The sequence below is a fragment of the Gorilla gorilla genome, chromosome 20, assembly GCF_029281585.2.
Source record: "Gorilla gorilla gorilla isolate KB3781 chromosome 20, NHGRI_mGorGor1-v2.1_pri, whole genome shotgun sequence".
Lineage (NCBI taxonomy): Eukaryota > Metazoa > Chordata > Mammalia > Primates > Hominidae > Gorilla > Gorilla gorilla.
In genome coordinates, this window is record NC_073244.2 from 62,220,339 (window position 1) to 62,232,647 (window position 12,309).

At 48.8% G+C, this 12,309-nt stretch overlaps 1 protein-coding gene across 7 annotated transcripts in view; it reads left to right on the top strand.

The window, feature by feature from the left end:
* Positions 1–12,309, top strand: part of MYH14 (myosin heavy chain 14) — a 105,902-nt gene that overhangs the window by 69,949 nt on the left and 23,644 nt on the right. For all 7 annotated transcript variants that reach the window (XM_055370168.1, XM_055370169.1, XM_055370170.1 and 4 more), the window contains 7 exons: positions 1,428–1,640; positions 2,194–2,338; positions 3,521–3,727; positions 5,470–5,574; positions 5,664–5,816; positions 7,028–7,276; positions 11,922–12,134. In XM_055370168.1, the coding sequence (XP_055226143.1) occupies positions 1,428–1,640; positions 2,194–2,338; positions 3,521–3,727; positions 5,470–5,574; positions 5,664–5,816; positions 7,028–7,276; positions 11,922–12,134 (1,285 nt within the window). The remainder of the gene's footprint in view (positions 1–1,427; positions 1,641–2,193; positions 2,339–3,520; positions 3,728–5,469; positions 5,575–5,663; positions 5,817–7,027; positions 7,277–11,921; positions 12,135–12,309) is intronic.

Genomic DNA, 12,309 nt, shown 5'->3' on the forward strand with positions numbered 1-12,309 from the left:
CTGGGATTACAGGCATGAGCCACTGTGCTGGCCTCCAGAACTTTTTTATCACCCCCAAAAGGAAACCCTATATGTATTAAGCAATCACAGCCAGGCACAGTGACTCACGCCATAATCCAGCACTCTGAGAGTAGGAGGCAGGAGGGTCGCCTGAGCCCAGGAATTCAAGACTAGCCTGGGCAATATAATGAGACCCTGTCTCTACAAAAAACTTTTAAAAATTAGCCAAGCATGGTGGCATGTGCCTGTAGTCCCAGCTACTTAGAGGACTGAGGTGGGAGGATCATTTGAACCTGGGAAGTCGAGGCTGCAGTGAGCTATGATTGTGCCACTGCACTCTGGTCTAGGTGACGGAACGAGACCCTCTCTCTCAAACAAAAAAAAAAGAAAGCAGCCACTCCCCATCCCTCCTTCTCCCCAGCATGGCAGCCTCTGATCCACTTTCTGTCTAAATAGAATTTGCCTATTCTAGATATTTCATACAACATGTGGCCTTTTGTGCTGTAGTTATTTTTATCGCCATCTCCCCAGCAACCCTGGTAAAGGGGAGTGTTCATCGTCATGTCCTCCCACAAATCAGGACCCTGCCCTTCTTAAGTCACTTGTCGGAGCAGGGGGCCAGGAGAGGATACTAAGCCAGGCCTGTGTGGCTCCTGAACCATTAACCCCCAGGTCCCAGTTGGTGCTGCCCTCAGATCCAGCTTCTCTTTGCAATGACGCTGCATGAAGGGACAGGAAGCCACATCCCTGTGAGAGCTGTAAGGAGGGACTCCGGGCCAACCCAGCCACTCACGGACTGGGTAACCTCGGCAAGTGCTTTCTCCACGCTGGACCTCAGTTTCCTCATTTGGCAGGAACGTTAAATGAGGTGATACAAGTAAAGCACTGGCATGAGGCAGGAACTTACTAAGTGTCTCCTACGATTACTGTTGCTGTCATTCCCACTTTACAGCTAAGAAAACTGAGGTTCGAAATGAGTCAGGCTGGGCGAAGTGGCTCACTCCTGCAATCCCAGCACTTTGTAAGGCTGAGGTGGGCGGATGACTTGAGGCCAGGAGTTCAAGACCAGCCCTAGGCAACATAGGCAGACCCTGTCTCTTTGGGGAAAAAAAATTAGCCAGGCATAGTGGACCGCACCTGTGGTCTCAGCTACACGGGATGCTGTGGTAGGAGGATCACTTGAGCCCAGGAATTTGAGGCTGCAGTGAGCCGTGACTGCACCACTGCACTCCAGCATGGGCAACAGAGCGAGACCCTGTCTCAGAAAAATTTAATTAGTACTGGAGCCAAGCGCCCAGTGGCAGAGAGAGGATTCTAACCTGGGACTGGCCACTCCCAAAGCCCACATCCAGCCTTTCTGTCCCCAGAAATCATTGCCTCACTCTGGCCTGCCCCTGTATCAACTCCATGGTTCTTGTCACCCCCAGGGCAGAAGACGAGGGTGGGGCCCGGGCCCAGCTGCTGAAATCCCTGCGGGAGGCTCAAGCAGCCCTGGCCGAGGCCCAGGAGGACCTGGAGTCTGAGCGTGTGGCCAGGACCAAGGCGGAGAAGCAGCGCCGGGACCTGGGCGAGGAGCTGGAGGCGCTGCGAGGCGAGCTGGAGGACACGCTGGACTCCACCAACGCACAGCAGGAGCTCCGGTGAGGCCCGGTGGCAGGCCGCTGTCACAGCCTGTGCACGTACAGGGCTGGGGGAAGGACTTAGGTGCAAAGTCTCTGTCTATACAGAGGCTTACTTATTGTACAGTTGTTCATGAACCACCGGCTCTAGGTCCGGCCTGGGTCAAGCTGGGGACAGAGATGGGTCGGACCCAGGTGTTACCCTTGGGAACTTCCAGTCTCAGGGGAGGCAGATTCAGGCAAAGACAATCTCAACCCAGAACAAGGGGTGCTTTAGTGGAGTAACACGGGGCATTGTGGGTGATAAGTGAAGACCCCTAAACCAAGTCTATGGGAGATCCAGGAAGACTTTCCTGAGGAAGGGCCTTTTGGAAAAGGGTTTTGAAAGGTGAGTAGGAGTTCACCCTTAAAGCCACACTCCTTCCACAGCATCACCACCCAGATCTCCTGGGGAACATAACATGAGGCCCTCATTTTTTAAGGAAACATGAAAAGGAGAAACAACCAGCTCCCCCAGAGCCCCTGCCTTCCTCTGCTCTGAAATTCCCTTCCTCTCTCCCTTCCCCCAATAAAGGTCCAAGAGGGAACAAGAGGTGACGGAGCTGAAGAAGACTCTGGAGGAGGAGACTCGCATCCACGAGGCGGCAGTGCAGGAGCTGAGGCAGCGCCACGGCCAGGCCCTAGGGGAGCTGGCGGAGCAGCTGGAGCAGGCCCGGAGGGTGGGTTGGGGCAGGGGGACAGAGCAGAGGGGCCACCAGGAGGGCAGGGCAGGACGCGGAGTTGGAGGAGGTACCGCTGGCTGGTTCTAGGCCAGCTCATCTCCCTGGGCCCCTTGCCTCACGCATTCATGTGCATCTTTCATTCAGCAAGCATTAATGGTGTGTGGACTATGTTCCAGGAGCATTGCTGGGGAACCAGCCACGAACCCAGCAACCAGCACTGCCTTCCCTTGTGGAGCTTTCCTTTTAGTGAGAGAGGCAGAGAGCAAACAATATAAACACTTTCAGTTTATATTGGGGTGATAAGTGCTATGGGGCCATAATGAACAGGAAAAAGGGATCAGAATTCTAAGGCGGGTGAGTTTTTAAGTAGAGAGGCTGTGGAGGTATTCTGTGAGAAGGTGACATCAGGGTAAAAAACTGAGGGAGTGGCCGGGCATGGTGGCTCATGCCTGTAACTTTGGGAGGCTGAGGCAGGCAGATCACTTGAGGCCAGGAGTTTGAGACCAGCCTGGGCAACATGATGAAACCCCATCTCTACTAAAAATACAAAAATCAGCTGGGCGTGGTGGCACACACGCCTATAGTCCCAGCTACTTGAGAGGCTGAGGCAGGAGAATCACTTGAACCCAAGAAGCAGAGGTTGTAGTGAGCCAAGATTGTACCATTCCACTCCAGCCTGGGTGACACAGCAAGACTCTGTCTCAAAAAACAAACAAACAAACAAAAATGGGCCAGACGTGGTGGCTCATGGCTGTAATCTCAGCACTTTGGGAGGCTGAGGTGGGTGGATCACCTGAGGTCAGGAGTTCAAGACCAGCCTGGCCAACATGGCAAAACCCCGTCTCTACTAAAAACACAAAAAATTAGCCGGGCGTGGTGGTGGGCGCCTGTAATCCTAGCTACTTGGGAGGCTGAGACAGGAGAATCACTCGAACCTGGGAGGCGGAGGTTGCAGTAAGCAGAGATCGTGCCTTTGCACTCCAGCTTGGGCAACAAGAGTGAAGCACTGTCTCAAAAAAAAAAAAAAAAATTGGGAGTGAGGGGTGAGCTATTTGTTCACTGGGAGAAGTGTGTTCCAGGCAGAGGGAACAGCCAGTGCAAAGGCCCTGAGATGGGAATGTGCCTGGCCTGGTCCAGGAAAGGCCTCATAGATCTTTGCTCATCTCCTTCCCACACCAGGGCAAAGGTGCATGGGAGAAGACCCGGCTGGCCCTGGAGGCCGAGGTGTCCGAGCTGCGGGCAGAACTGAGCAGCCTGCAGACTGCACGTCAGGAGGGTGAGCAGCGGAGGCGCCGCCTGGAGTCACAGCTGCAGGAGGTGCAGGGCCGGGCTGGTGATGGGGAGAGGGCACGAGCGGAGGCTGCTGAGAAGCTGCAGCGAGCCCAGGTAAGTGGGGTGGCCAGGGCAGGGGTTTTCTGTATGACCTTGGTAACATGCCTGCCCTCTCTGGGCTTCTATTTGGTCCATATCAAACCAATTGTCTCGTTTGGCTCTTCCAACATAATCATGTACAAGTCTGGGCACAGTGGCTTATGTCTGTAATTCTAGCACTTGGGAGGCCAAGGCAGGAGGATTGCTTGAGCCCAGGAGTTCGAGACCAGCCTGGGCAACATAGTGAGACCCCATCTTCAGAAAAAAAAATTTTTAATTAGCCAGGTATGCTGGCATGTGCCGGTAGTCCCAGCTACTCAGGGGACTGAGGAAGGAGGATCCCTTGAGCCTGGGAGGTCGAGGCTGCAATGAGCTATGATTGTGCCACTGCACTCTAGCCTGGGCAACAAAGTGAGATCCTGTCTCAAAATAATAATAATAATACCCAGTACTTTGGGAGGCCGAGGCAGGCAGATCACCTGAAGTCGGAAGTTCGAGACCAGCCTGACCAACATGGAGAAACCCCGTCTCTACTAAAAAAAAAAAAAAATACAAAATTAGCCGGCCGTGGTGGCGCATGCCTGTAATCCCAGCTACTCGAGAGGCTGAGGCAGGAGAATCCCTTGAACCCGGGAGGCAGAGGTTGTGATGAGCTGAGATCACGCCATTGCGTTCCAGCCTGGGCAATGAGAGTGAAACTCCATCTCAAATAATAATAATAATAATAATTCACTCATTTAAGGTGTACAATTCAATGGATTTTGGTACATTCACAGAGTGGTATGGCCATCACCATAATCTAATTTTGGACCATTTTCATTATCCCAAAAAGAAATCCTATACCCCTTAGCTATCATCCCCCACTTCTCCCCCACCCCACCCAGGGAACCACTAATCTCCTTTCTGTCTTTACTGATCTCTCATTCTGGAGATCTTATATAAATGGAATCCTACTATATATGGGTGGCCTTTGTGGCTGCCTTCTTTTACTTAACATAATGGTTTCAAGATTCATCTGTGTTGCAGCTTGTAGCATAATTCCTTTTTTATTTTTTAATTTTTAAAACACCAGCTGGATGCAGTGGCTCACGCCTGTAATCCCAGCACTTTGGCAGGCGGAGGCGGGTGGGTCACCTGAGGTCAGGAGTTCAAGACCAGCTGCCTGACCAACATGGTGAAACTTCGTCTCTACTAAAAATACAAAATTAGCCAGGTGTGGTGGCACATGCCTGTAATCCTAGCTACTTGGGAGGCTAAGGCAGGAGAATCACTTGCACCTGGGAGGCGGAGGTTGCAGTGAGCCGAGATTGCGCCATTGCGCTCTAGCCTGGGCAACAAGAGTGAAACTCTGTCTCAAAAAAACCCCAAAAAACAACACCACGCAATAGATCCATATACCTTTCTATTGCTGAATAATGCCCGTTGTATGCATATTCCACATTTGTTTATCCATTCGTTTATTGATGGACATTGGGGCTGTTCCCGCCTCTTGGCGATGGTGAGTAATGCCACTGAGAACATTCCTGTACGAGTTTCTGCTTAGACCTATGTCTTCATTTCTTTTGGGTATGCACCTAGGAGTGGAATTGTTGGGTCATGTGGGAACCTTATGTTTAAGCATCTGTGGACCTGCCAGACTGTTTTCCACGGCAGCTGCAACATTTCACATTCCCGCCAGTGTGGTAGAGAGTTGAGCAGATGGGGTCGCTGGGTGGAAGCCACGATTGGAGGGCTTCATTCCCATCCCTTCCCTGCAGGCTGAACTGGAGAATGTGTCTGGGGCGCTGAACGAGGCTGAATCCAAAACCATCCGTCTTAGCAAGGAGCTGAGCAGCACAGAAGCCCAGCTGCACGATGCCCAGGTGACCCCGCCTGCCCTTCGGCTCCACCGTCACACTCCCCTCCTTGTCCTCCCAGCCACACCTGACATTGCCATCTCCTCCATTTACAGGAGCTGCTGCAGGAGGAGACCAGGGCGAAATTGGCCTTAGGGTCCCGGGTGCGAGCCATGGAGGCTGAGGCAGCCGGGCTGCGTGAGCAGCTGGAGGAGGAGGCAGCTGCCAGGGAACGGGCGGGCCGTGAACTGCAGACCGCCCAGGCCCAGGTGAGCAGCCCTACGTAAGACCTTCAGGGAGGCACAGCCCCCCTCACTGCTCCTCCTGGGTTCCCCAGCTCAGGGATGGCCACGCTGCCCACCTTCTCATAGGCCAGACCCATGGGTGCCTTTCTCATCTCTGACTCCCCCTTACCCCCCACAGCCCATGCCCAGCCCTGGCTGTCCTGACCCCTGACTCTCAGCCTCATCCCTTGTCCCAGCTCCAGCTCAGCCCCAGCTCCAGTGCCGTCCTCTCCCATCTAGATCCTCCTCTTGGCCTCTGGGCCTCCAGCCTCTCCCCTAACAGCTCATCCCCTGCACAGCCCCAGAAGCTTCTTTCTTTACCTGGAACTGACCCTGTCCCTCCTCTGCTCACAGCTCTCCCACACCTCCCCAGTACTCCTAGACAAAGTCCATGCCTCTCAGTCAGGCATTGAGGCCCTGCAATCTCTGGTCCTTCCTCTGCCTTTAGCTGTATTCATCTCTATCTCTACTTTCCTATTTTATTTGAAAAAAAACCTTTTATTTTTCCAGACTTAGCATTAGGCTCCCCTGTGGGAAGTTTCCTGACCCGTCTTCTCTTTCTCCTCTGTCCCAACTCCAGTCACCTTGGGCTGGGACTGTCTCTGCCCATGAGTCTCCCCACCAGATTGAGAGCCCCTTCAAATTAGAATCCCATCAGAGTTAGATCCAGGTTTGTAGCACAGCCTGATATAGGGCCTGATGTATGGTAGGCTTTGAGAAATGCCTATTGAATGAATGAGTGATGGTACATGCCTGCAGATATCCTTCAACTGGCAAACTCCTATGCATACTTCAAGACCCATCTCAAATGCTTCTCCTTCAGGAAGTTTCTCCTGAATGTTCTAAACAGATTCTGAGCACTTCCTGTGGACTTCCATAGCTCCCATACTGCTACCTTAACCCCTATCACCCTGGCTGTGACTCTGTGTCTCCCCCAGCAGCCGAGGGGCTCCCCAGGAAAGACTCCAGGTCTGATTCACCTCTGCATCTTGGAGGGAGTAATTTTAATTCCCTGGAAGAACTAGAGCTCATAGTATTCACAACTTCACATCACTCAGAGGCAGAAGAGCCCAGCAGAGTGACCCCTTTCCCTCTTCAGGCCTCAGTCTCTTCATCCTGGAAATGGAGCACCACCAGCTTACACCTTGGTCACTCATGGCCGTGACCACCAACCACCCTCTCTCTCCTCCCCTCAGCTTTCCGAGTGGCGGCGGCGCCAGGAGGAGGAGGCAGGGGCACTGGAGGCAGGGGAGGAGGCACGGCGCCGGGCAGCCCGGGAGGCCGAGGCCCTGACCCAGCGCCTGGCAGAAAAGACAGAGACCGTGGATCGGCTGGAGCGGGGCCGCCGGCGGCTGCAGCAGGAGCTGGACGACGCCACCATGGACCTGGAGCAGCAGCGGCAGTTTGTGAGCACCCTGGAGAAGAAGCAGCGCAAGTTTGACCAGGTGGGGCACCTCAGTTCACCCAGCCGGGGAATCAGCAAGTCCGTCTACGCTTCCCCTGGTCGTTGTGAGGAACCAGTAATCCGTGCTGTCACGGCTCAACTAGGCAGTTGTAGTGGACCAGGAAGCAAGACCCTTCTTTGCTCTGGGCCTCTGTAAAATAGGACATCCCTCTGTCCTGATTCATGCCTCTTGCCACAGCATAATTCCTCGTAGCACCCACTTTTACTTTCAGAGCTGCCCTGGTTTTTGGATGACAAAATATACGAATACCTTCGGTACCCCAGAGGTTGCTTATGAGAATTAAATCAAATAACTCATCTCACTTCTGCTGATTCACGGGGTACCTCAGGCAAGTTGCTTTTTCCATCTTAGCTTCAGTTCGCCCGTCTAGAAAATGGCAATAATACCAAGCATCTGGCAGCCTGAGGATGAAATAAAAATCACAGAACCTTAGAGAGTTCAGATCAGGCAATCCTGAGGTTCAGATCCCAACTCAGCCTCTTGATGGCTGTGTGGCTTGGGCAAATTGCTCAACCTCTCTGTGCTTTATTTTATTCATTTAGAAAATGCAGTGTGAGGCTGGGCACTGTGGCTCATGCCCGTAATCCCAGCACTTTGGGAGGCCAAGGCGGGCGGATTGCCTGAGCTCAGGAGTTCACGACCAGCATGGGCAACACGGTGAAACCCCGTCTCTACTAAAATACAAAAAAATTAGCTGGGCGTGGCGGTGTGCGCCTGTAATCCCAGCTACTCGGGAGGCTGAGGCAGGAGAATCGCTTGAACCGGAAAGGCGGAGGTTGCAGTGAGCCAAGATCGTGCCACTGCACTCCAGCCTGGGTGACAGAGCAAGACTCCATCTCAAAAAAAAAATAAAAAATTAAAAAAAAATTTTTTAAATTGTCATTTCCCTGTAGGTGGTGCAATATGTTTTTCTAGCTGACTTACGATTTCTCTCTTTATGTTTGGTTCTTAGCGGTTTGACTGTGATACGCCCAGCTGTGGGTTTTTTGTATTTATCCTGCTTTAGATTCACTGTGCTTCCTGTAGCTGTGGGTTGATGTTTTTGATCAAATGTGGAAAATTTCAGCCATTATTTCTTCAAATATTTTTATCTCCCACTCTCTCTCCTTCCCCTTCTTCTTGGACTCCAAATACATGTGATTTGATTATAATACTCTTCCACAGGTCATTCAGGCTTTATTATTTTTGGCATCTTCTGGAATTTTATATAAATTATTTTCACATAAATCTCTTTTGGGATGGGCTTATTTTACTCAAAATAATTTTTTTTTTTTTTGAGACAGCGTCTCGCTGTGTCACCAAGGCTAGAGTGCAGTGGCACGATCTCAGCTCACTGCAACCTCCACCTCTCGGGTTCAAGCGATTCTCGTGCCTCAGCCTCCCAAGTAGCTGGGATTACAGGTGTGCACCACCATGCCTGGCTAATTTTTGTGTTTTTAATAGAGACGAGGTTTCACCATTTTGGCAAGGCTGGTCTTGAACTCCTGGCTTCAAGTGATCCACCCACCTCAGCCTCCCAAAGTGCTGGGATTACAGGAGTAAGCTACCGCACCCAGCCTCAAAATAATTATTCTGAGATCCATCCATACTTTTGCATATCAATAATGTATTCAATGTATCAATAATGTATTTTTGCTGCTGAATATTATTCCTGTGGTATAGATCACCCACATTTTGATATTCATTAACCTTTTGATGAACATTTGGGTTTTTTTCCAGTTTTTTTCCAGTTATGGATAAAACCTTAGTCTTTCTCAAAGGTGGTTTTAATTAACATTTCCCTAATGACCAGTGACGTTGAGCATCTTTTCATATGCTTATTTGCCATCCATATATCTTATTTGCTGAAGCTTCTGTTCAGATCTTTTGCCTATTTGTTAATTAGGTTGTTTGTTTTACTATTATTGAATTTTGAAAATTCTTTATGGGCCGGGCACGGTGGCTCATGCCTGGTAATCCCAGCACTTTGGGAGGCCAAGGCAGGTGGATCACCTGAGGTTGGGAGTTTGAGACCAGCCTGACCAACATGGGGAAACCCCGTCTCTACTAAAAATACAAAATTAGGTAGGCATGGTGGTGCATGCCTGTAATCCCAGCTACTTGGGAGGCTGAGGCAGGAGAATCGCTTGAACCTGGGAGGCGGAGGTTGTGGTGAGCCGAGATCATGCCATTGCACTCCAGCCTGGGCAACAAGGGTGAAACTCTGTCTCAAAAAAACAAAAAAAAAAAAAGAAAGAAAAGAAAGTTATTTATATATTCTAAATGCAAGTTCTTTATCAGATATATGCTTTGCAAATATTTTTGTCCAGTCTGTGGCTTTTCTTTCCATTCTGTTAGAGTCTTTCAAAGAACAGAAGTTTTAAAGTTTGTCCAATTTATCAATTTGTTGTTTTATGGATTGTGCTTTTAGTATTGTATATAAGAAATTTTTGCCTAACTCAAGGTCACAAAGGTTTTATCCTGGTTTTTTCTTGTTTTCTTTTTGTTTGTTTGTTTGTTTTGTTTTTGTTTTTGTTTTTTGAGATGGAGTCTTGCACTGTTGCCTGGGCTGGAGTGCAGTGGCATGATCTTGGCTTACTGCAACCTCTGCCTCCTGGGGTCAAGCGATTCCTCCTGTCTCAGCCTCCCAAGTAGCTGGGATTACAGGCACATGCCGCCACACCTGGCTAATTTTTTTATTTTTATTTATTTTTTATTTTTTATTTTTAGTAGAGACAGGGTTTCACTATGTTGGCCAGGCTAGTCTCAAACTCCTGACCTTGTGATCCACCTGCCTCGGCCTCCCAAAGCGCTGGGATTACGGGCATGAGCCACTGCACCCGGCCTATCCTGTTTTTTTTTTCTGGCAGTCTTCCAGTTTCAAGTTTACATTTAGGTCTGTGATTTATTCTGAGTTAATTTTTACATATGATGCTATCATGGCTCCATGTTAATTTTTGTGAATATAACTATCCAAGTATTCCAACACTGCTCTCCACTGACTTGTTTTTGCATATCTATTGAAAGTCATTTTTCTTCTTCTTCTTCTCCTTCTTCTTTTTCTTCTTCTTTTTTTTTTTTTTTTTTTTTTTTTGCCCAGGCTGGAGTGCAGTGGCGTGATCTTAGCTTGCTGCAACTTCTGCTTCCCGGGTTCAAGCAATTCTCCCACCTCAGCCTGCCGAGTGGCTTGGATTACAGGTGTGTGCCACCACACCTGGCTAATTTTTGTATTTTTAGTAGAGATGGGGTTTCACCATGTTGGCCAGGTGGTCTCGAACTCCTGACTTCAGGCGATCTGCCTGCCTCAGCCTCCCAAAATGCTGGAATTACAAGCATAAGCCACTGCACCAGCCTTTTCTTCTTATTTGAAGTTATTTTGCCTCTTCTAGTTCCTTTGCATTTCCATATGTATTTTAGAATCAGTTTGTCAATTTCTACCCCGAAACAAAAAGCCTTCTGATTTGGAACTGTGTTGAATCTATACAACGGTTTTGGAAGAATTGACATCATAACAATATTGAGTTTTCTCACCGAGGAAGAGGGTATATACGTCCATTGAAATACCTTAGAAATGTTTTTTAGTTTTCAATGTACATCTTTCACATCTGCTGCCAGATGTATTTCTAAGTATTTCATGGTTTTATGGCTATTTTAAGTGATGTTGCTTTCATTTCCATTTTTGATTGCTAGTATATAGAAACAATAGATTTTTGTATATTGATCTTGTATCCTACAATCTTGGCTAAACTCACTTACTAGTGCTAATATAGTTTTTATATATTTCGTTGGATTTTCTACATAGATGATCATGTTTTCTGTGAACAAAGGCAGTTTTACTTCTTTCTTTACCTTTTCTTTACCCTTCTAGGACTCCAAATGCTTGTATGTATGACTGCTTGGTACTTTTTTCAGGTTGTTAAAGTTCCATTAATTTCTGTTACAATCTTCTTTCTTTCTTTCTTTCTTTCTTTGCTCTGTTTGGATAATTTCTGTTGACCTGCTTTCAAGTTTACTGATTCTCCTGATGTGTCCAGTCTGCTACTAATTTCATCCAATGACTTTTTTATTTCAGATATTTCATTTTTCAGTTCTGGCATTTCTATGTGGTTCTATTTTACAGTTTCAAATCCCTCCTCAAATAACTGCCTCTTCACCCATTGTATCTGTCTCGTTCTGAAACTTATCATGAAGTCCTTGTGTGCACATTCTAATATGTAGGTCATCTGTGGGTCTATTTGTATGGACTGATTTTTCTCTTAACTGTGAGTTCTGTTCTCTTTTCTTTTTTGCATGTTTTATAAGTTTATTTGCCAATTACTGTGTCTTAAAAAAAACAGTAAAGGTTGAAGTCCATTTAAAAATATATATATATGTATTTTTTCTACTGCCACTCTTAAGAGGAAGGAATACCCTTTCTTCTGTTGAACATATAGAGTTAGGGACTGATCAGTTTGATCCATTCAAGAGTTAAGCTGATTTGGGACACGGTTGCAACTTTAATCCCTCTACCTCCCTCTTGTGTCTCTGCCTTTGTCTGTCTCTTTCTCTCTCTTTCTCTGTTCCTGGCTGCTCCCTCTTCCCGTTCCCTTGTACACTCCTTTCAGCTAATCTATTTCCCCCTACCCCATCTCCCTCAAACTGGAAGCTTCTGGCAGAGGAGAAGGCAGCTGTACTTCGGGCAGTGGAGGAACGTGAGCGGGCCGAGGCAGAGGGCCGGGAGCGTGAGGCTCGGGCCCTGTCACTGACACGGGCACTGGAGGAGGAGCAGGAGGCACGTGAGGAGCTGGAGCGGCAGAACCGGGCCCTGCGGGCTGAGCTGGAGGCACTGCTGAGCAGCAAGGATGACGTCGGCAAGAGCGTGAGCAAGGCCCCCGCTCCCCGGGACACACTGGGTGAGGGGAGACATGTACATGCATGTATGCTTTCACGCATAGAACATGAAAAACAACCAGCCATCAAAGTCATATATTCATGCACAAAAAGAACAAGAGGGCTGGGCATGGTGGCTCACTCCTATAATCTCAGCACTCCAG